Source organism: Branchiostoma floridae, chromosome 15, assembly GCF_000003815.2.
Source record: "Branchiostoma floridae strain S238N-H82 chromosome 15, Bfl_VNyyK, whole genome shotgun sequence".
Classification (NCBI taxonomy): domain Eukaryota; kingdom Metazoa; phylum Chordata; class Leptocardii; order Amphioxiformes; family Branchiostomatidae; genus Branchiostoma; species Branchiostoma floridae.
The window spans coordinates 12913373-12934079 of record NC_049993.1 but is presented as its reverse complement, the minus strand read 5'-3'; the positions used below and the strand labels follow the sequence as shown (position 1 = coordinate 12934079).

Below are 20707 nucleotides of genomic sequence, written 5' to 3'. Positions count from 1 at the left end.
TTGAATCGGCGGGTCAGGTCAGATTGCACCAATCAAAACGTAGGTTATAAATTGTTGTGTAATGTAAGGGAACACCGCATGTTTTGATGGCGTCACTTCTAAAATGCACCATCATGATGACGTATTCATGATGACGCATTACACTTGCTGAAAAAGTTTCTTCGCACGTGACGTCTTCGTATCATATGTCTAGGGCGAATATACAAAAGGCACTTGTTACTTTCTCAGCACACTGATTCAAATCTTCAGATTATGCATGCTACTTCAGGTCATTTTTGTTCTTTTTCAGCCAGTATAATCAACTTTGAACTTTGAACTTTGAACTTTATTAAAATCACCACTTTGCAGGCAATTTAGCCTGAATTGTGTTGGTGTTTACAAGCTTCGTTATTAAACATTGTTTAAAAAGTTATTACAATTTTAAAGGCATACTTTACATTGACTTATAATTTTGCTTAAAATCACAAATTACAGACGTTTACTATACAATATTTGTAACAATGAGTTCGGTACACGTCATACGGATTTGATAGTGCGTTAATTGTCATTCAACAGAGCAAGGGCCCTGGGGATAAACGATTGCGAATGTCTGTTGGACCGGCTCAGTGGCAGCTTAAAACGGGGAGCCCGTCGTAGCTGGTACTGACACTCTGTAGCCGGCTGCAGGAACTCCTGGCAAGGGTGAGTGGCGTCAGCCACCACTCTTCTCAGTTCACGTACAGTCGCATCCCGTCTCCGGGACTCCAAGGTAGGTAGCTGTTCGTAGGGTATACCGATGATCCTGCAACAGGACCTCTGGACTTTCTCCAGCTCTTCAGCCAGACCGCGGGGTAGACCTCCCCACACCGGTGAGCCGTACTCCAGTACTGGGCGGATGAATGTCTTGTAGATCTGGAGAAGTACGTCTGCTGGTAGCCCGGCTCGTTTGGACAGTCGCAGGTAGTGAATCCTGGGGCTGACTTTCGACAACATGTACTCAATGTGTGGGCCCCAGGACAAGTCGTCGCTTACTATCACTCCAAGGAGTTTGAACCTCCGCACACGCTCCACGTTCTCCCCGTTCAAAGTAAGTGGAGGGGGGTTCACTGCCTCCTTACGACAGCTGACCACCATGTCTTTTGTCTTTTTCACATTAGCTGCCATACTGTAGGACTTCGCCCAAGAGTCAACTTCATTGATGGCAAGTTGCATTTGGCCTGGTAGCGATCCCATGAGAAGTTCTGTGTTTGTCAGGTCATCAGCGTACTTAACTGGGGCTACACTGATCGGGATGCCTTTGTCAAGACTGTTCATGGCCAGGACAAACAGAGTTGGCGAGATGATCCCACCCTGAGGGGTTCCGGCGAGTACTGGGCGTGGCGAGGAGATACACGAACCCCACCTGACACGCTGTACACGGTCACTCAGGTAACTGCGCAAGCAACACCACAGGTCCCGTCTCACCCCCATCTTTGCCAAGCTATGCAGAAGACTGCCGTGGTCAATTGTGTCAAACGCCCGGCTAAAGTCGATGAATGACACATGTACATCCATTTTCGGCTTACTGTTGAGCGCGTCGTGCCAGGTTTGCGTAATGTGGTTGAGGGCCGACACCGTTGATCTCCCCGGCCTGAAGCCATGTTGGGAGCCATGGATCAGGTGGTCAGTGTCTCTCTGTAACAGCACACGGACAAACGATTCCAGTACTTTACCCAGACAGCTGGTAAGGGAGATCCTTCTGTATTCTTCAGGCCCCTTGGGTTTAGATGTCTTCGGTACTGGAACGACCAACTCCGACTTCCATTGTTCAGGGAATATGCCCTGTTGCAGACAGGAGTTGTAGATGTTACATAGCACAGGAGCAAGTTCCTCGTGGAAAGTAGTCAGAATCCATGTCGGAATGTGGTCGTCTCCGGTAGCTTTGCGTGGGTTGAGCTTTCTGAGTTGGAGTTTAACCTGTCCTATACTGAGCTCTGGCAATGATCCAGTGGAAAGCTGGTCCGAGACGTCTGCAGTGCTCGGTATGTCACGGGTAACATTCGACCAAACGGACGAGAAGTGTTCACTCAGTGAATCACAGTCTATTCCAGGGGTCGGCAAACTGCCTTCTCTCTTCTTCGGAGCTCCCATCAAGGACTTCACAAGACTGAACCACTTGCGTGTGTCACCGTGTTTTAGATGGTCTACTTCTTTCTCGTAGGAAGATCTTTTAGCTGTCTTCATGTAGTGTTGTATCTTGTTACGTAGACGTTGGTAGTTGGTAGTGTCTCCTGACATAAAGGCTTTCTGCCTCTCTCTTATCAGTCCTTTAATACGGGGGGTAATCCACTCCTTGTCCCTGGAGGTGACTTTCCCCCTCTTAAAGGGTAACAAGCTGTCGAGTAGTGGGCGCAGAATTGAATAGAACTGGTGTACTTTCTGTTCTGCATGCGGAGTGTTTTCCACTGGGGAGAAATCGGCGAGGTTCAGTGCCAGACCAAGCGAACGCACTGTTTCGGGAGTACATTTTCTCCGGCGGTGCACGAAGACAGGCTCCTTTACCCATGGCGTGCCCGGTAACACTAGTACCTGGTGATCTGAACTTCCCAATGGAGGGAGATGTAAAGGTTTACTACTGTAGTGTTTAGACAGATTGGTGAAAATCGAGTCCAGCTGATTTTCACCTCGGGTTGGACGCGAGACAACCTGTTTCAACCCAGTCCGCATACACAATGGCTTATACTTGAGCTGGTTGGTGTCACCAAGTAGTACAACTCCGGACATGGGGTACTTCGTCTCCGCTGACTGGATTGATGCGTTGAGGTACGCGATCACATCCTTATCTGCTTTGTGTCTGAGCGAACCCGGGGGTGGATTATAACCAAGGAGGTTGAAAAGATAAAATTAGCATAAAATACTGGTCAAAAATTCAAATATTTTCTCTCTACTGATTTTCAAAGAAACACTATCAAACCCTGCAGAATGATCCAAATATAACTTGTAACAAAGTTACATATAATCATGACAAGGTCCTTTAATACAACAGCAACGTTCAAATTTTGGGAAACCAACCTTGTACTAAAATTGAAACTTTCAACTCAGCTCTATCAACTTTGTATCAAGTGTCTTGTTGTATCTACAATACATGTTTGCAATTTGAAAATGTCTTCCTTATAACTGAGGTATCTATTTGGAAGTCTACCAACAGCCTCTATGTAGAAGTTCTGTACAATCGCTCTGGTGCAATCGTGTACTGTAACTGCCAGTCATGTCTCACGCTACCAGAGCAAGCCAAGCAAGCATTGTCATTACTTTATGATCCTTTATATTCTGGGTTAGGTAAAGCTAAGTTTTTTTAATGTAAAATCATACTTCGATTCTTTATCTGTTGTATCGTAATTTTCTATTAGTGAATTGAAAAGAAACTTGTGTTGGTCAGCGGTCTCAGTCAGCCCTCACTGATGTGAACTCTACCACAGTCAACAGAAGACCGAGCTCTAGTAGTTTACGCCGAATTTATTGGGTGGTATTAGACTGACAGACTTCCCCTGGCTTTCTTTCCATCAAAGTTACTTCTAATGCAGTATTCCCTTCGTATTTCAACGAAAACAACTCATTAGTAACAATTACCAGGGCAACCGGCACCTTCTTTCTCTGTGTCAAGCGCGCTACTAGGCGAATTAAAATAGAACGACAGAAGATTATACTGCAAATACGATTTTACATTGATAGTTTAAGAGCGACCCCTAGCAGTTAATGAAATAAATACTGCAGCTGGACAAGTGTGTAATAGTAACTACTCAGTGATTGGACAATTAATTCTACTTGACCAATCAGCATGTAACATTGTTAGATGTGCAATACTATATCAATAGAATTATCTGAATGTACATGCACACGACCAATCAGCGCTACCTGCAGACCGCATAACAACGTCGTTATCCGCGGTACAAAGTAGTGCGACAGAAATCTTGAAATTATTCAACTTGTTGCAGTATAATTACCATCATTTGTACACTATCTACTAACACTTCAACGTAAAATCCAACGAGACTTCAACTTTACTATGTGATGGTGCAAAACGTCGGCTTTTAGATCGTATGTATACATAGAGTATCATGCACTAAATGCACATTGATTGGTCAGTTAATTCTGCTTGACCAATCAGCACATAACATTGTTTGATGTGCAGTACTATACCAATAGAATTATCTGAATGTACATGCACTGGACCAATCAACGTCAATACCACCCGCTGACCGCATAACACAGTTGTTATCCGCGGTACAAAGTAGTACTACCGAAATCTTGAAACTATATTAACCTTCTTGTTATATAATTACCACCATCTGTACACTATTTATTAACACTTCAGCGAGGCCTGAACTTTACTGTGTGGTGGTATAATAATTCAGCTTTTAGATCGTATTTATAGTGTTGCACCAAGATAAAAGCTCATTGGTTGCACATTGAGTGATATAATTATCTGAATGTACGTACCGCGACTAATCCGCGTAAATACCACCTGCAGACCACACAACACAGTTGTTATCCGCGGTACAAAGTAGTACGGCCGAAATCTTGGAGTTATTCACCTTGTTGTAACATCAAAAGTCTCGCTAATGACCTAGAATAAACTTCAAATGCTAGTGGTGTTGGTCCGGGTGGTGATGATTCTCGTGGGCTCTGAACAAACGGTTATTGATAGTTTAAAAGCCGTTGTTGGACGGCAAGGTATACTATGCTAGACTTGATGCAATAACAATTTTGGTCACTAGTCGGCGCTTTTGATCCATTTAGCATTGTTTATTGGCGCACAAGATGGCTTGTCTACGAAACCATTAGAGAAGCTCTTTACTATACCATACTCTGTATGCTCAGAGTTGTTTAGCATTTCTGACCACTTAGATTTCAGAATGAATACAAATTTCTTTGGCCATTTTCATTCTCACGGTGCATCAGTTTTGGGGTTCCCAATGATGCCATCCATATAATAAAATCAAATGGCCTGAACAATACCTCAAGTGTGCAGGTCGTAGTGTTTGTAACCGCTCTTGTGTCACATTGTACCGGTATACCCATATGCAGACACAAAGTCAACAGACAAATCTACACCATGTATATAGTATATAGACTTTGAACCCTTGGCACAGGTGTTTGATCTCAACCGTTACTTGGTTTCCATGGCACAATAAATCCATCATGTTCTTATCCAATCACAGCCCAGAAAAAACATAACAGGCTGACTTCCATGAAGAAACAAGTGTGTCACGAGCCATTAATAGTTACGTAACTCCCATTGGCCTGCCCAATTACGAAGATGTTTTGACAGAATCTAGCTACCAGTATTGACCGACTAGCGTGCAGTTTTGACATAAAAAATGGCGCTCGCTAAAGCGGAAGACTTGCACGATCCAGAACATATTTTGACCTGCGCCATTTGTCGTGGCCGCTTCCTCAAGCCGAAAGAGTTGCCGTGCCTTCACACGTTTTGTCGGGACTGCCTGGAGCAACATGTCGGCGGTAAGAATACCTTCTCCTGCCCATCGTGTCACAGAGTAACGGACGTACCAGGAACTGGTGTGGACGGATTTCTCAACAACCGTCACATCAACAGTCTGGTGCAGTTAAACGAGCTTTTCAGTGGTGGAGATTCGCACCCTGTCTGCCAGTTCTGTCCGTCCAGACAAACGGCAACATCTTGGTGCCAGGATTGTTCTTCTTTCCTCTGTAAGAACTGTCATGATCGAGCTTCCCAAATGTTCCAAGGAGTGAGATTTTATACGTTAGAAGAATCTTACGATCCAAAGTGCAGGGCTAAGTATCGTCAGAGAGCTTGTGGGGATAGCTGTGACATCTCTGCGAAGATGGACTGTTTGTGTCTGACGAGAAAATCTGATGTCCCTGACCACAAAGTGACAGACGTCACCACAGGTATCGACACGTCAGACACTAGACTCTCAGAGTAGTACAGAGGATCCTGCCTATAGTTGTACGTGAATACACAAGAACCTTTTACCAAAGATCGAAACTAAGAAAACGGAAAGAAGACAAGAAACCTGCCAAGTTTTGGAAGTCTTCAAGAAAATAGGTCGTTCCTGAATTCGAACAAGTAACTGCTTGAAAGCGTCTTCGACCACTTTTGACTGGACCAAAACACTTCCGAGGACTTTGAGTCAATGGTGGTTTGTATGCACGACGGCGAAAGTGAAAATAAAAGTGAAAAGATCGATGTGGGATGCATTTGAGTCCTGCAACAAACAATATGGAGGGACAAAATGTGAGGTAACGCTACTTCACCTTTATCCACAGGGTAACCTTTATCCGTTGTTTTTAGAACAAGTATTTAGGGATATCAGGTCAACGGATGGTCGTTTCACTAAAGTTTACTTTTTTTTAAATCTTGCACTTATTTTCAAAGTATAGCAGCGTTCGTTGACTTCATATCCCTAAATGCCGTGTTTTGAAAAACAACGGATATAGGTTACCCCGCGGAACTAGCGTTACCCAGTGGCGAATGAATGTAGTGTCGGTTAAGAAAGAATTACGGCCTTACAAAAGCTACTGTATGATTTCTGTCTTCAAACGTGTCTGTATAACAAACGGTGCATCACTAAGTAAGCACTGGGAACATGTTGTTGATTCAAAATGACGTGACCATGCTATGTTGTGTGACGACACGTACCTTTCTAGCTTACTTTTTCACGGCTCATGGCAATAATCGGAAAGCTGGAAAAGTTGTCGTTGCGAGAAAAAAATTCTTGACGTTTCAAATCCTTAAAAAACATAAATTACTTATGTAACATTTACAAGTAAGCGTTATCATGGTAGCTAGTCGGTATATGGTCTATTTCTTTAATAGATACACATATGACAGTACAAATTTTATCTTGCACAGCCTACATATACATATACATATATTTTCCTCCTACTACAAGTCAAAAGAGATGCACTTAGATTTTCTTCAAATTCAATGAAACGCATCCAAGTATTTCTCTAGCTTGCTTACATGTATAAGCTATAAGCAGTCTTTAACGAATATCATATTTTTGTATGTATTTTCTCTATATATATCTTTTTGTATATGTTGTAAATTCTATCCAATTGTGCCGCTAATATAAGCGTATCGCTCGAGTATGGCACCACTGAGTGTACTTTCCTTCAAGGTTTGAATAAAAGAGACTTTGCACGTGATTTTGCTGTTTCATATGTTCAACAAATAGGTAACCGCTATATAAGCTATGTTGTCAATTTCATAAAGTCTGAAACACATGATTCATAATTATAATATTTGTAGAATGCTTACTTGAGGAGATCGGAAATGACATCATGAACTCATAGAACACCCATTACACGCCTTCATTCTGTACACTTGATTTGTTCCATTGTCTTTCCGCGTGGTTGACTCTTTAATCAAAGCTATCTTACCTGTGATTCATCACGAGCGTGGGGTCACTGGGTCTGAGAGACCCTGGGAGGGGGGTGATAAATAATGCTACAATTTTTGGTTTCTAGACGGTTCGCGTGGACTTTTTCCCACAGATCGTGTGCATCGTAGGAAATTTTGTGTGAATACTACATTTACCATATTTCTAATGATACCATATCCCGCACGTGTCCTCCATTTACATATTATTCGCCATTTGCCCCTTTGCCCCAAGGCTAAACAACTGTCACGTACTGGTATTAGAAAGGCGTTGCGTTGACACACCTCAAGTTGTAACCATGAATAACGATATAAGGAGGAAAATAGTGGAAGGGAAAACCAACTAGAGTTCACCATAACTTCCTCAAGTGTGTGTTGTGTCTTGAGCGCTACCAAAAGCCCAAGATTCTTCCGTGTCTTTATAGATCTTATACGACGGAGTGTGTGAGGAAATCTCGTCGGTCTAGTCGCGATTTCAGGTGCCGTTCGGACTTGCCGTGTCGTCGACGCTCTCTCGTCGGGCGGTGTTGACAGTCTACCCGACAACTTGTACCTGAAGTGCCTGCTCTAGTCTACCGTACGGTGGGGTGTATTTAAGATTGCTTTTTCCAGTGTCCGTGCCGCAGTTGCTCTCCCGTCGGGTACAGTGAAGTGTCTGCCCGACAACTTCTATGTGAAAGGACTGATCGAGTCAACCATACGGTAAAGGGTCTAAGACACAAGACTGTCAGACGAGAACGTATCAGGAAGCATTTTTCAGGCCGTGACCATTCGTTGCTTCTCTGTAAGGATTGTACATTATTCTAGCATGTCCTTAAGAAACTCTCACGACGTTCCTGGGGTTGAAGATCTAGAGCTGTACCATAAGGGGGTTAAACTTCGCGATGCCACGCCATGTCCCACACATAAAGACCAAGTAGTGACGGCCTATTGTAACACATGTGAGGCTCTCCTATGTCTGCGCTGCACCCAGTTCGACCATCGCCCGGGGCCCGACCATGACCCGTGTGAGCTGACGAAGATTGCCGAAAGGCACCGAAGCAGCCTTCGTGAGCTGATGAACAATGTTCGGGACTTGACGTCGGAGACTGTAAGAGCTAGTGACAAGGTCAAATCGGAACAAGATGCTCTTAGACTTGAGAAAGAAAGAGCCGAGGAGGATATCAAAGATTTGTTTGATGAACTAACTGCACTGTTGGAAGAGAAGAAAACGGACCTTTTGCACGAGGTTCGACGTGTCAGCGCAGACAAAATGGCGACCTTGACTCAACAGTCCCGTGAGTTGGACGACTTTTTAGCAAACATGGAGTCTGAGGTAAAGTTTTGCGAGCAAGCCTTGTCTCACACTAGTGATGCTGAACTTGTACCTTTACAGAAACAAATACAGAGGAACCTTACACAAATTCTATCACGAAAAGTTGGTTTCAATCCTCCAACGAATACTTTAATCGTGTATAGGGCGGATAAGACTTGTCTGCAAACGTTACAAGATCTCGAAGTTGGCTACATCCAATCAGCGCCCTGTTCACCCTCAAACTCAACACTCTCCATCCAGGAAGTTACGGAGGGGTTTTTGACAACGATCCAACTACAGCCACGGGACGAACACGACCAAAAGTGTCACATAGATAATGAGAACATAGAAGTTGAGATTAAAGAACCTTCTGGTAGTATACAAGAGGCGAACATAGAGACAAATTCTGATGGTACTTGGGACGTAAAGTGGAAACCACGGGTATCCGGCGAGCATTGCGTGGTGGCCTGTATCAACGGGTACCCCATCAGAGATAGCCCTTACGTCACCAATGTCAAGAGCAACAATCCCGTCCTACAGTTTGGGAAGAAAGGAACGAGGATTGGTCGCTTTAAAGAACCAATCGGGATCGCCATAGACAAATCAGGTCAAGTCGTGGTCGCGGATTCAACCAACGCGAGGATTCAGATTTTTGACCCCCTTGGAAAGTTTCTGCGTGCGTTTCCGACGCTGTCTTCACACGCTACAGGTGTAGGTGTTAGTCCGCTAGGTGACGTCGTGGTTGTTGAGTGGGAACAGAATACCGTGATGATATTTTCTGCGGAGGGGAAACTTCTCCAGCGGTTTCGTTGCGAACATTTCCGGCAGCCGTACGGGGTAGCTGTGCGACAGGACGGGTGGATAGTCGTGGCCGACGCGAAGGCTCACCGCGTCTTTGTACTCGCTCCGGACGGGACGCTTGTCCGGACGGTCGGAGAGAGAGGGACCGGCGATGGTCAGTTCGAACAGCCGTACTTCGTGGCCACCAACCAAAATGACGACATCATAGTCGCCGAGATGTCCAACCACCGCGTTCAAGTATTCGACTTCTTCGGGAACTTCAAGCGAAAGTTCGGCTCGTACGGACACAAGTTGGGTCAGTTTTCGTGTCCGGCCGGAGTGGCAGTAGACAGGGACGGTCAGATCATTGTGGTGGACACGGACAACCACCGGGTCCAGGTGTTCCGGGATGACGGGAAGGTGTTGTCGGTGATAAGTAGCGCGGAACGCCGGCTGAACATTCCTCACGGCGTGGCAGCCACAGACGACGGGCACGTCTTTGTAGCGGACACGTACAACCACTGTGTCAAAAAGTACCGATACATGTAAGGCAAAAGTTAGTCTTACTAACAATTATAAGGAACGATAAGAACATGTTCGTAAACATTGACACTGCATGTAACGTACGTAATGCGTCGTAAAGACGTATGGATATATGTTGGTCTTGTATTTCTTGATCTACTTCTTTACTAGTTCACGTCATGTACGTACATTTGCTGTACTACACTGCAGTTCAGATAGTAGTCGCTAGACAGCACATTTCAGCCAGAGTCCAACATACATGTAAATCTAGTATTAGTATTAATTGAATTGTATGTCAACTAGTAACAATTCGAAAAGAAGATGTTCATTCATATAAACATTCGTCATTGACAAGTGAAGTACAAAACTAGGACAAATGACAAAGTTACAAAATTCCACACATAGATATAAGTAAAAATTGTGCTTAGCAAGGAAACAAAGTATGTCTAGATGACCTCAGTGTCTGAAGCACGTTCAATGAAGGACCGTGTTCTGGATCAACGATAGATTCTACAAACAATTCCCTTCTGATGTGGTCATGGTAACAGTAACCCTATGTTATCCAAATACAGAGAAATGCAGTTCTAGAACTTGTATTAATACTATCATAATGTGGACGCATTATGATATACGCCAAAGGAAAGGTTTCGTATACATTGTATAGACACAGATACATGTTACACGATAGTGACCACTGACCATACCTAGTTGTTGGTGGTGATGCTAGAAATAAGTTCTTTGTGTAGATACAAGATTGAAAATAGTATCTTCCAGACAAACCAGGTAGGGTGATCATGAGAAGCGTTATGAGAAAATGATGGAAGATAAATTTCACAGCCAGCTTGAGGTTTTTATAAGTGGCTGTAGAATTTTACAGACAGCCAGCTTGAGGTTTTTATAAGTGGCTGTAGAATTTTACAGACAGCCAGCTTGAGGTTTTTATAAGTGGCTGTAGAATTTTACAGACAGCCAGCTTGAGGTTTTTATAAGTGGCTGTAGAATTTTACAGACAGCCAGCTTGAGGTTTTTATAAGTGGCTGTAGAATTTTACAGACAGCCAGATTGAGGTTTTTATAAGTGGCTGTAGAATTTTACAGACAGCCAGATTGAGGTTTTTATAAGTGGCCGTTGAAGTTTATAGAACTTAAAGGAAATACAAAATGACCGAGCAAGACAATGTATGAAAAGATGACAGGAAAAAAAAGAATTAAACAAACATCCTTTGCATTGTACAAATTTTGTTCTTTTCAGTTACGTTACAAGGATTCTACTTGCTGTATGTGACCTAAATTTAGATACAGGGTATCACTACCATTCACAAATAAAAGGACAGTTGTCAATCACAGTATCATTGAACAAGTATAAACAGACATGTGTTTTAGCAAGTGTTGGGTGGCGTTCTACAAATACTAGTAAGCAAGCTAAGAGTGACTTTGAAAGATGTACAGCTGAACACTTAGAGAACTTTGAGAAACAGACAGAATACGGACGGTAGTACTTGGTTAAACACATGTACTTGGTTATTCCTGTTCCCTAGTACGTCTTGTTGTAACATCTTTAAGATTGTTGGGCACGGACGACAAGAAAACAGCCTCGTATCGTCTTCTTACCTTAGTCGTACCGTAAACATGATTACGTTCTAGAATTACAAAGATCGTTACGAAGAAATTTTTCAATATGGTGTCGTCAGAATGGAATTTCCTGTAGGATGATTTTACAGATGTCACGATTGTGACACAGTACAAATCCAAGACAAAACAGGTGTTGCGGTGAAGTGGTGTGTTTGGGGAGGAAACAACAGAACATCATGGGAGTGCCGCTGTCTAGGAAGACCAGAGTGGAAAGAAAGGCCCTAGCTGCGCCCAAGATGCTGACATCGGTTAAGGCGTTCAAGGAAGCTGGAGCGAATGCAAATTCAGGCTGGGCGTTAGGGGGCGCTTCTGGACAGACAAGGTGTGTACTACTAGTAGTACTAGTACTCTGGGCAAGGCATGCATACAGTAGGTTTTGTCATACGTGTACTGTACCAAGGAGGGTAACCTCCTTGATTATTCTAACGTTCAGAATTGGAAGCTTTTGTATTTCAGGTGTATCTATAGGCACAAAAAGTTAATGATAGAGGGCGTGCTAGCTCATGAATAAACAAACAAATTGATTACGACATGTACACGTCATAAAAAGATATAAACAGGTATGGTCACGATCGGAAAAGAGACGGAGCATATACATCTGATTGAGATAAGAAGCCCCCCCCCCTTTCCATATAACATTGTCCTACTGCAACTGCGGTTCTACCGTTGATGGGAACAAGAGCGGTACTATTCCCCCCACCCACACATCCCCACCCCAAGGTTACAGAGGGCCTATATATCTATAGGTCAACATCACGTTGGATACAGCTGCAGTGTGCGCGTGGAATGTCCTTTGTCACCCATTCATCGCACAATGCGCTTTCAAACCATGCTTCAAATACGTTAGATTGATACCCTCAGACGGCTCTTAATAAAATAACATGTCGGCGTCAGTCTGCGCTTGCTGCGTGGATTAATAAAACATTTACAGTGTCACCCTTTCTGAATAAAGATTTATATACCATTTAAACACTGCTCTGTACTCAGCATAATGGAGGACAATACAGCAAAACACACCCCTCTTCAGAGATATCAGGATTCTTTATTCCTCTAACAAACGCCTGTCAATAAACTATTAACAAGTTTACAATTGGGTTTGGAGAATGTGCTTGTTGTCATGTTTTCGTGCGTGACAGTTACGTAGTCGTAGTTTGTGTAGAAAGCCTTTGTACATGTGGCGAGTCAGTAAGAAGTGGGCACAGCCTATGCAAGTGTGCCTGTGTTAGGTGTAAACCATAGGACGTCAGCCAAACTCTTGAAGTACGCCAGCCCGTTTGTTGCGGTTTTGAATCGATCAATAGCACGAGAGTTTTTTTTTGGCAGTGTTCTCCACAGAGCGTTCAGGCCATGTCAACGTGTGCGGAAGTTGCAAATTGCCGTGGGAGAGAGTCCACTTGACAATAGTCGCGGCAAGCAAAGCCCCTTATGTACAGGTGTCTCAGTGTATGGTGTCATTCAGTTGAAAATTATCCACTCAAGACCTCCTACGTTTCTGTCAGCATTTGTGAGTCTGGGGCTTCGTTGTGGTGTTAGTCGATCGTCTGCGAACGGACGCCATGGCCTCTCATCATCCTAACTCCGACCGCCCGTCTCTGGAAAAGTGGCAGAGAGTCGTGCGTTTTACCCGCATGGCTCACGCCTTGAAGCCGCCCGACAAATCCGGACTACCTGTGCCAGAGGTTCGCGTGTGTGCCTTTACAACATGGTCCGTGAGGAGACGAAATAGCGTGGAAGGAGCTAACAACGCTTTCAACAAGAGGTGAGTAGTAGTAGGGAAGCACAACAACGGCTGTTAAAAAGGTGTACTTGTTTAGTAATCATTCGCTTCTCATTTTGCGCCAGAGGTGTCGCAGAGACCAACAAGTTTCGCCCCTTGACTTGCCTCAATTTGTCACAATGTCAGAAGGCTCTGTCGCAAAGTTTTGACATTTCTCTAACGCATTTGACAAGAAAGGGCGCCGATATTTTGTTGCCACACGACGATTTAAACAGTAGCTAGGAGTTCCATTCGGCTTGGAGTTCAAGGGTCTGTGTTTGAAGGTTAATCAGAATGAATTAATTATGAGAAAATATTTGTCACCCACAGCCGGTGATATAAATGTTATCGCTAATGTTTCTCAGACTGATATTTGTTATGACGATAAAAAAAACTGCATTACGATGTGTCAACATTCGTCGTATGCCGTCGTACGACTGTTATGAGTATGAGGTCGTAGAGTTTTCAAGCAATGACAGAACCAAACGCCGACAAGAATATCTAAGACAGCTTTTTTTCCGTAAGTAACAAGGCAGCTGGATGTTGTACGACACGTACACGACTATGAATCTCAAGAATGCCTTCAGTTTCTATTTGTGTCACACATAGTCTATAGTTTGTTTCACGACTTATTTACATTCCAAAATGACCAGTGATTAGTTAAGGGCTCTGAAATGAATTTTGAGTAGAATGGATCCGAAAGCACATAACGTATCACGAGCATCATGCATGGTGAAGAGTTAGAAGAGTTAACGCTAGTTCACCTTTTTCTGCGCGCATGCGGGATAAGATATATCCGTTGTTTTTAAAAACAAAGTATTAAGGGATATCAAGTTTACTTTGTGATTTCAAGCTGCATCATTTTGAAAGTATAATTGCAATTTGAAACCGCCGTCCGTCGACTTGATATCACTAAATACTCTGTTTTTATATAGGTTACCTCGCGGGTAAAGGTGAACTAGCGTTATAACCATGCGTGTTGCTGTTGTTGAGTCATATGTTGCAGTAGCGTGACTTACCAAAATTAGTCAATCAGAGAGAGGCTATTTTTCACATGAGAACGCTGACAGAAAAGACCTCTAATTGACCTTTCTGTGATAAGGTAGAATTTTGTACAAAGGAAAGCATTACGCGTATGTTCCACCACTTCATCCCTAACATACTCTTGAGTTCAAAGGAAACAGATGGCAGATAATGACAGGTAAATGACAGTTAACGTTAACCACTTATACAACAACAACAACAACAAAAATACGATCAACTGGAAACAACTACAATTACGTGGAACATGTCCCCATTGTATTTTTATATTGTATCTAGTTACAATAACATCAACATTTTTGCCTGTAACTTATACATCGTCGTCGATTGCTGATAACAATCTTTGTAATCAATCCGACACATTAATGCCATCATAACAAATATGTTCTTTTAATCTTCCCAAACGATAAAATTGATTTAACCTTTTCCTGTTTAAAGTTTAAATGTCTCCGCGATATTTTCTGTGCGTCACTGATAAAGGTTGTCATCATTTTTTTTGCAAACGTCCCGAAAAATATCGTACATCTCACAAACAAAGTACGATACGAAAGACCATATACATTTTAACGGCTAGTACAGTCGATATGTCGCTTAAACAAGAAGAAGAAATGTCATTTTAAGAAGAAAATTGAGCAATGGGATAGAATCATGACAACAACAGCGCCGGTTGATTTAGGGTGGCCAGCTATCAATGTATGGTGAGCTACTTTATCAATTATGAATGCTGCAATTAATTCCGACCCAACATCAAAACAAGTACGCGGGTCTGACGCAATGAAAACACGCGACAAAACCATCCAAGCACCCGCATTTAATCTTAAAGAGGAAATACAAACGTACACCAACCAAATCCGTGTGTCTCTGACTAAGACTGGGGGACCACGCGGCGACACATGACGTAAAACAGACATACGCTACGTTAGCTTTCACGGAAATTAAGCGCAATGTCTCCCCTCCAAAGCTATGGTTACATAACATAGGATGAATAATTATATAATCCAGCGACAAATTGATTGAAAAATGAGTCTTGACGTAAGATCCGTGCTCTTTCTAAAAGGGTAGAGAAATTGCCAAGTCGTTGAACAGACACTTTTGTTCGGGACATAACGGCAAGGTCTTGTCTCCGACTGTTTCGTCCAGCATGGCTTGTGGAAGGTAAGGCAATACAGACTTAGGGCCTGGTCTCATTAGTCGTATGATGGTCGTACGATTGGAAATGCACGAGGACATTCTTGGGTTACTCGTGCCGGTGTCGTACAAAATTCTTGCTTTAGAAAAAGCTGTCCTAGATCTAAAGCCTCGGCGGTGGCTGTTTCTGTCGCAGCCTGCACGAAAATTCTACGACACTACAGAGTCGTACGACCACCTGCGACAAATGTTATCGTGCTGTTTATTGTATGACAACCTTACAGGTTAGTCATTTTCAAGCAGATGTAAAGGTTGGGTTTGTTTTGAAGGCATTTTGTGGTGGTCTTAACTTTGCTGTGTTTTTACGTTTCGCACTATTGCTAATCCTCTTTATGTTCATCCTCTGTTTGGAGACACGTAAACCACAGAGCAGGCCACAAAATGACACTGATATATTTAATTTGAGATTTAAAAAATTGCATATTCATTCAGTATTCATTCTAGATCTAACATAGAAGTATCAGCTATAACATTCAATCCATTATGTATGCTTCTAATTGTCATGAACAGAATAGAATTCATTCTAAAGTTTGCACAATTAAGATTTGCAATTGAACTTTATCGTTCATACATTGATATGTCCACAACAATGATCAGACGTGCGTTACGTTTAGAGTGAAGTGATTTTATGTAACACCTTGTTAAATGCTGAATATTCCGGAGAACGCTGTTGAAAGAGGTACAATACGGGTCCTGTTACCCTACAGCGAGACAGATGGGTTACGGGTCGGCAAAATCTCAATGAGGAATGTCAACAGCCCTTCAGAATCAATTGTTCACGCCTCAAATCAAGACACGGGTGGCTACAAGAGAAATACAACATGTCGGAATACAAAGTAATGAACTTTGGTATAAGAAACGTCAAAGTCTGTGTCCAATCTTCATACACTTTTGTGTCGCGTAGTTTACTTTCTGTACTGTGTACGCTGTGTTGCTAGTTAACGTTATGCACAGGAAAGAATTCTGTGGCAAAAAAAGAATGAATTTTTCTTGCTCTGATATGATCTTGTTTGAAGTGTCGGAAATTTGCTTGACTGTTGCTTGCTAGGTAGTTTCACTATGGTAGTGTAACAAGGGCATCTGACTTTGACTTTGACTTTTCAAAACGCCAACCAGATGATAAGTACATGTACTTCGTTCCACCTTTCTACTCGTACACACAAAAAAAGTTCAAGAGGAAAGTACGTCGGTGATGTTTGAGCGATTATTTACCTTCGACTTGAGCGCGTCAAATGCTAAGCAAATAGTACCGTGAGCATTGGAGCGATAATCAGATTTTGACAGACGTAATTATTCGACCTATTCTGTCCAGAAATAACTCTATATTTGTAGACGAGCAGGTCAACAAAGGCTTTTTGTATCGGTTGTGCTGTACCTTGCAGTATGAACTGCACGGACAGCATAAAAAACTGTTTCACACTAGCAAAAAATGATCGCACGAAACACAGCGACTGCCTAGAACGAATGTGACCGTGCCATTGCAATACAGCAATTGTCGTCAAAGCCTCAAAATGTTCATACAGTCATGTGGTGATTTTGTTGTGCACATGTATTTTCAGCTCCGTGGGTGGCGGGAAAGTCTTCAGTCTGTCTGGTCAGAGGAGGAAACCGTACGTACCACGTGACGAGGAGTACTACACCATCATGTATGACGAGGAACCACGGGTGAGTTTGGCGGTACAGTCAGTCCATCAACATCTTTCTCTGGATAGCCAGTTACAGGTTTCAAATAACTAACGTTGTATTTTACGTAACTGCCAGTTACGTAAAATACAACGTTAGTTATTTGAAACCTTTCATGCATAGGACAGTGTAGAGTTTATCTCCGTTTCTATAGGCCGTGAGCAACACAGTTGTGCAGTTGTTCCGCATTACGTTTCGTATATGCGAAACAAACACTATAGTATAAGGGCCTAGTTCTCTATACCGTATGTACCGTTAGTTTATTTCTTATGCCAAACAGAGGGCATGCCTTGCAAGGTAAACACGCTGCAACAGTGGCCAGTGAGTCTCTACTGTAGTGTTTATTTACCGGCTACTCAAAACAAACAAACAAACAAGCAAAAGTCAGTGTCACACAAACTTCGATCTCCGAGGCTGTTATAACTGGGGCCGGGTGGATGTTGGGCGGGCCGCTGTAAGCGCGATTTAATCAGGCTACTGTAGCAGGGGCTAAGCTCAGAGACAGTCTACAAAATTACTGATACCAACATTCATTTAAATCATAGAATAACGACCTCAAAAGATTAATTTTGATCTTCTTTGATCTGTGAAATTGTATGTCTTGATCTTTTCTTCAGATCACCACAGACGTGACCTGTACGATATGTAAAGGCTTCGAGCGGTCAGCTAAGATCCAGTGCCGGGTGTGCGGGCGGAACTGCCACACCAACTGTTTCGAGCGGAGGTACCGCGGGGACGAGCAGGCCATGGAGGCCTCCAAACGGGCGGACACGGAGGCCGGATGGACATGCGCCGACTGCGTAAGGACTTGAAATGTTGTATTCTAATAATTCCTCCCCCTCTGTTTGTCTGTCTGTCAGTTTTTTTTTGTCTGTCTTTCTGTCCATCTATCTGTCTTTTTTCTGTCTTCTGTCTGTTTGTCTGTCTGTCTGCCTGCCTGTCTGTTTTTCTGTCTGTCTTTCTGTCTACCTGCCTGTCTGTCCGTCCGTCTGTCTGTCTGCTTCTCCTTTTTCCTTTCAGCGCCCTCAATCATGAAGATCATTATCATGGCACTTTTTGGACTACTGCCGGCGCAGACTGTCTCAGAACATATTCCATAATGTACAATAGCCCATTATCTCTCTGTCTGTCTGTCTCTCTCGCCCCCTCTCTTTTTGTTTCACTCCCCTCTCTCATGCACTCACTCAATACTTAGCAGGATTACATAGAAGGTTATTGCAATGATATTGTTCTTTTTGTGTTTTTATAGGAAAATCTAGGACAACTTTTAGACGAGTATGAAACGAGTATGCTGATGGACAAGTTCGACGAATACGACTCGGACCAAAGTAAGCTTGCATCTCTTATCCCTAACTTTCTTCTCATTTCAAAACCAATTCTATGAGTATCAATAATGTTTTCTACAACTGTGTATAATAATTATTTTTACGCAGGTACCCAGATCACAGTTGAGGAGTACATAGAGTTCCAGAAGGACCTGTGTCTGGAGTCGGAAGGAATCGAGATGAGTAAAGAAAGAGAGGAGGAGGAGCGGGAACTGGTACGGAAAAGTTTTGTCATTCTCCTTTACAAAGCCTTACAACATGCTCTCCAAGCAGAGATTGATGGGGGAAACATGCTTTCTTGTTCTGTCATACACGGCATATAAGAAAAAGGTGACGATCTCCCCCGTTAGTCTCTGCTTGAATAAAGAGTACCTTGATGAGACTCTGCTATACGGGTTTGAGGTTGCTTCTTTTGTCGGCTCTAACCAGCTACCAGCCAGTCAAAGAGTCGCCTATCTAAATGTTTTATCTAGGTAAAGCCGATTCTCAAACAGCCGGTTAGAGGCCACGCCTACAAAAGTGGAAACTTTGGCCCGCGATGAGGGGAGGAGTCAGATACCTCATACTGCATTTTGGTATCATTAGTTTAAGATCGCTCGCTCCCATACTTGCTCATCCAAAGGATCATCCAGTCAACAACTATCGACTGAAGTGTCTAGATCTTTGACAACCTTCATGTCGTATTTCTTCAACAGTTCGGTAACATCGACATCAGCGGGGACGGCGCCATTAACTGGTGGGAGTTCCTTACGGCAAAGAGCATCCATTTTCTCAACAAGAAGCCAAAGGTCAGATTGTCATGACGTCATTTTATAAACGAAATTTTCACCAATGAAATAGTGAATATTTGGTTAAGTTAAGATCTTATAGAATCTTAGATGCCTATCTTCAAATATATTCTTCGCTGTCTTCTTTTCCAGTCGTACGTCTTGAAGCAGTTGACACCACGAGAGATCAAGCGCATCCGGGACATCTTCAAGGCCAACGACATGAGCTATCATGGCGTCCTTGACCGTGAAGAGGCTGTCAAGGTCATGAAGGAGTGGATGAATAGTGTCGGGTGGGTGACACACATAATGCTTTTTAGATAAAATAATTCAAAACAAGCAGTTTGATGGGATGTCCATGGATTGTTTGTCTTGCAATAGGACAGGATTGACCAATCAGCACCAAGGACAGGGCAAGTAAACGCTTTTGTATGCTAGAGAGTGTTGCAGCGATTACGAATCACGATACATAAGATGATCCCCAAACTTTTTCTACTGAATATTGAACTTCCACTTCAAAAGTAGGACATGCCCGTATACACCCCCCCTCCATCCATGGTATAATCCTGACCATGACCTTTTTGTTTCCATGGCAGCCTGGAGTCCCCGGATGGAGATTACTCCAAGTACCTGCTGACGTCATCATGGTACATGCGACTGTTTTCGTTACTGTTGTTGTTGTTCCTGTTGTTGACAAACTGCGACTAAATAAATGAAGCGCAAACACTGAATCCGAGTTAGACTTTTGCCATCTAAAAGTGATAATTCATGTCTATGAATCACGGTGTGTAAATTGTTCGCAATTCAACCCAGAGTCAAGGACTTTTAAAAAACTTGATTCACGCAAAAGATTCATTAGACAAAATTTTCCACCATTCCTCAGGTCAGACGAACTGAGGACCCAGTTCAATTCCACTCTTTCTGTGTTGGAACAAAGTTACAATTTTTTTTTCAATACATTCTGTAACGTTAACGTTACAACCTAGATAAACTCCCATGCTAATAGAAAATCTTTCCAACATAATGTATTCTTCTGTTCTATACCAGTGTGATTCCCTGGGACACCTTTATCCGGGAACACGCCGTCACCATCATCGCGGCTCGGATAAACAACGTCGGCAAACAACACTTCCTACCGGTCAAGAGGAAGAGCTGAGGAGAACTGTTACACAAGGGGGAGGGGGCGATGTGGACGACACGAGAGCTATTGACCAATATAATATATAGTAAACCATGAAGCACTCCGCACAAATGATAATCTAAGTAAGTGTAATCTAATGCTATTGTAAAAAGTGCTGGTATTGAAAAGTCTAGATTTTTATTATCTAGTAAGATA

General features: G+C 42.9%; 2 protein-coding genes across 5 annotated transcripts; both read left to right on the top strand.

Annotated features, from left to right (window-relative positions):
• The first annotated feature begins 4464 nt into the window (after positions 1 to 4464).
• LOC118432513 (tripartite motif-containing protein 2-like) lies at positions 4465 to 10022 on the top strand. Its single transcript, XM_035844122.1, has one exon. It carries the CDS (start codon positions 8193 to 8195, stop codon positions 10005 to 10007), a length of 1815 nt encoding a protein of 604 aa, XP_035700015.1. The 5' UTR covers positions 4465 to 8192; the 3' UTR covers positions 10008 to 10022.
• A 982-nt stretch (positions 10023 to 11004) lies between these two features.
• On the top strand, positions 11005 to 20630 carry LOC118432520 (PHD finger protein 24-like). Of its 4 annotated transcripts, XM_035844129.1 has the most exons (10): positions 11808 to 11933; positions 12935 to 13370; positions 17156 to 17261; positions 17897 to 18079; positions 18529 to 18607; positions 18713 to 18819; positions 19300 to 19392; positions 19525 to 19664; positions 19968 to 20018; positions 20419 to 20630. In XM_035844129.1, exons 2-10 carry the CDS (start codon positions 13168 to 13170, stop codon positions 20525 to 20527), a joined length of 1071 nt encoding a protein of 356 aa, XP_035700022.1. In that variant the 5' UTR covers positions 11808 to 11933; positions 12935 to 13167; the 3' UTR covers positions 20528 to 20630. The 4 variants fall into 4 exon arrangements, with proteins under 4 accessions (XP_035700024.1, XP_035700022.1, XP_035700025.1 ...); XM_035844131.1 differs by lacking the exon at positions 12935 to 13370 and having other exon boundaries at positions 11005 to 11933; XM_035844132.1 differs by lacking the exons at positions 11808 to 11933; positions 12935 to 13370 and adding an exon at positions 14171 to 15563.
• The last annotated feature ends 77 nt before the right edge of the window (positions 20631 to 20707 follow it).